At 29.8% G+C, this 2524-nt stretch overlaps 1 protein-coding gene across 2 annotated transcripts in view; it reads right to left on the bottom strand.

Annotated features, from left to right (window-relative positions):
* Nucleotides 1–1118: 1118 nt before the first annotated feature.
* LOC116844130 (coenzyme Q-binding protein COQ10, mitochondrial) overlaps nucleotides 1119–2524 on the bottom strand; it is a 2372-nt gene continuing 966 nt past the window's right edge. For both annotated transcript variants that reach the window (XM_032815293.1, XM_032815292.1), the window contains exons 2-4: nucleotides 2205–2330; nucleotides 1557–1997; nucleotides 1119–1270 (exon numbers count right to left, since the gene is read on the bottom strand). In XM_032815293.1, the coding sequence (XP_032671184.1) occupies nucleotides 1258–1270; nucleotides 1557–1997; nucleotides 2205–2330 (580 nt within the window). In that variant the 3' untranslated portion in view covers nucleotides 1119–1257. The remainder of the gene's footprint in view (nucleotides 1271–1556; nucleotides 1998–2204; nucleotides 2331–2524) is intronic.

The raw sequence follows: 2524 nt of genomic DNA on the forward strand, positions 1-2524 counted from the left end.
TATGTCAAGAGGTTAATTTACGTAAAATGTTAATTACGTTAAGAGGTTAATTTATGGTATTACACGGTATTATATTGTTTAATGTTGCTTGTGCCGTGATATTTTCAGAGAAGAGATAAGGATCGTTGAATATATAAAAATATATCTAAAGAATGAAGAATTCGAATGCTTTGTGTCGTTTTTAATCTTTGTAGTTATAGATCTGATAGTTATGAAAGAAGAAGAGAAGAAGGAGTACAGAAAACGAGAATAGGAAATAGAGTGCAGACAGATGGAGAAGAAGAAGAGACCAAGGTAGACAAAAAGAATGTATTAGTGAGTAAGCCAACATCGGTGCATCATTGCACACTTTTCTCTGTATACTTTTCCAACTGGAAAAGTATTAAGAGGAAAGTATAGAGAGAAAGAGAGAGAGAGAGAAACAAGAAATAGAGACCAATATTTTCTTTATAAAACAATATTTTTATTTTTTTAGAACAATATTTTTTTATTAAAACAACAAATTAACAACATATTTATATCATATATTTCGAAGAAATCTATCTTGTATCTTCCAATGTATCAAAGCTGAGACTTGGAGCAGCTGTACAAGGAGGTGTATTTCGCCCAGGACTGCTTTTACAATGAAGATCCACAAGTGATTCTTGATCTGAAACAGTTTGATGGCCACACCAGTTTTGTTCTTCTTCAACATCTCGATCAACTGCTTGACTATTAACTTCGTGAAATGATCGACGTGTCTACCACCTTGGTAGCATATATGAACGATTTGAAATATTCGAGATAATCTTTCATGTCTCGCGTGAAATTTACTGTGCGCAATTGCATGACTTACTCATTCATACATTCTTTATGTCTACCTCGGTCTCCTCTTCTTCTCCATCTGTCTGCGCTCTATTTCCTAATCTCGTTCTCTGTCCTCTTTTTCTCTTTCATAACTATTAGATCTATAACTGCAAAGATTAAGAACGACACAAAGCATTCGAATTCTTCATTCTTTAGATATATTTTTATATATTCAATGATACTTATCTGATGTGTTATCCTTATCTCTTCTCTGAAAATATCACAGCACAACATTAAACAATATAATATGCAATACCGTAAATTAACCTCTTAACGTAATTAACCTTTTACGTAAATTAACCTCTTGACATAACATGCTGATGAACTGTCACTCGTGACAGCCGAAATCGGCACGAAACGTATTGCGCAGCTTTATCTGGTGTGTGAGCAGGGATCCTCACATCTCGGAAACTAGTGGTTTGTTCTAAAATTCATTGCAGAACTTGTGACCTTTTTTTTACTATCTACATATTGATTCTAAAGAGCACAATGTATATTTTTTGTTGACAAATTTACACATTAAAAAACTAACAATATACAACAATAATAAAACTTAATAGTAAAAACTTCTTTCAAAATTTTAAGTCAAAATATGGTAAATTTAAATTATAGCAAGATGAAGGCTGACAATATTTTGTAGCAGGCATAAGTAAATTTATTAATTCATGAAAACAAATACTATTTATATTCTAATTATTATGTCCAGTCACCTTTGCAGTTTTGTAGCTTTTAAACATGGTTGACCGTATCTTCTTTTAGCTTCCTCAAGAAAGGCATTTTCCATTTGTCTTACAATTTCATTAAAAAATAAATTTGACAAATGAGAATAAATGACGGATTTAAACTCGAAAGACAAGGAAAAGTCGATCACACATGTTTCAGGATTGTTCTTTAATCCAGATCTGAAAATCCACAATGTCTCCAAGTGATCAAATAATCTGCCATCTTTACATTCTGCTTTGATTAATCTTGGATATACCATCGTCACCTTGGAAGTGTAACTTTCGTTTATAGGTGGAAATCCTATTACTAAGTTAGCCCTCAGAAAGTCTTTACTTTTCAACGTAATGTCAGATTTCTTACAAAATGGCAAAAATTCTTTATAATTTTTTACATCAGAAATCACATAAAACATTTTCTTTGCAGAAAACCTGTACAGCAAAAATTATATTACAATTTAACAACGTGCTTATTAATGTAAATGCCTAATATTTACTTAGCAATTACCTATATGTATCCTTACATAATAATTATTATAAAATTTATAATATATATAAATAAATGATACATATTGAAATAAACAAATAGTATAGATTAAAAATCTATTGTGATCTCTTTTTAAAAGTCTTTATTATTACCCAACTAACTTGCGGCCTTCATATTCCTTGGTTCTATTACTCGCTTGTGTTTTGTACATTCGTCTCAAGCTCACCTTAAAAGTATCATATCTCCATGGTAATAAATGTCCCAGAAGAAACATATACCTAAAAATTTATTACATATGTATCAATTCAGAATATGTTGCACTTCCTATATGAATTTTGCTTAATCATTTATCTCTAGAGAAATGAAATTTTTAAAATATATATATATATACCTGCTAAATTATATACTTTTTAATCACTAGGTATATATATATATATATATATATATATATATATATATATATATATATATA

Source organism: Odontomachus brunneus, unplaced genomic scaffold (genome assembly GCF_010583005.1).
Source record: "Odontomachus brunneus isolate Ranch 3 - 2012 unplaced genomic scaffold, Obru_v1 Obru_scaffold_039, whole genome shotgun sequence".
Lineage (NCBI taxonomy): Eukaryota > Metazoa > Arthropoda > Insecta > Hymenoptera > Formicidae > Odontomachus > Odontomachus brunneus.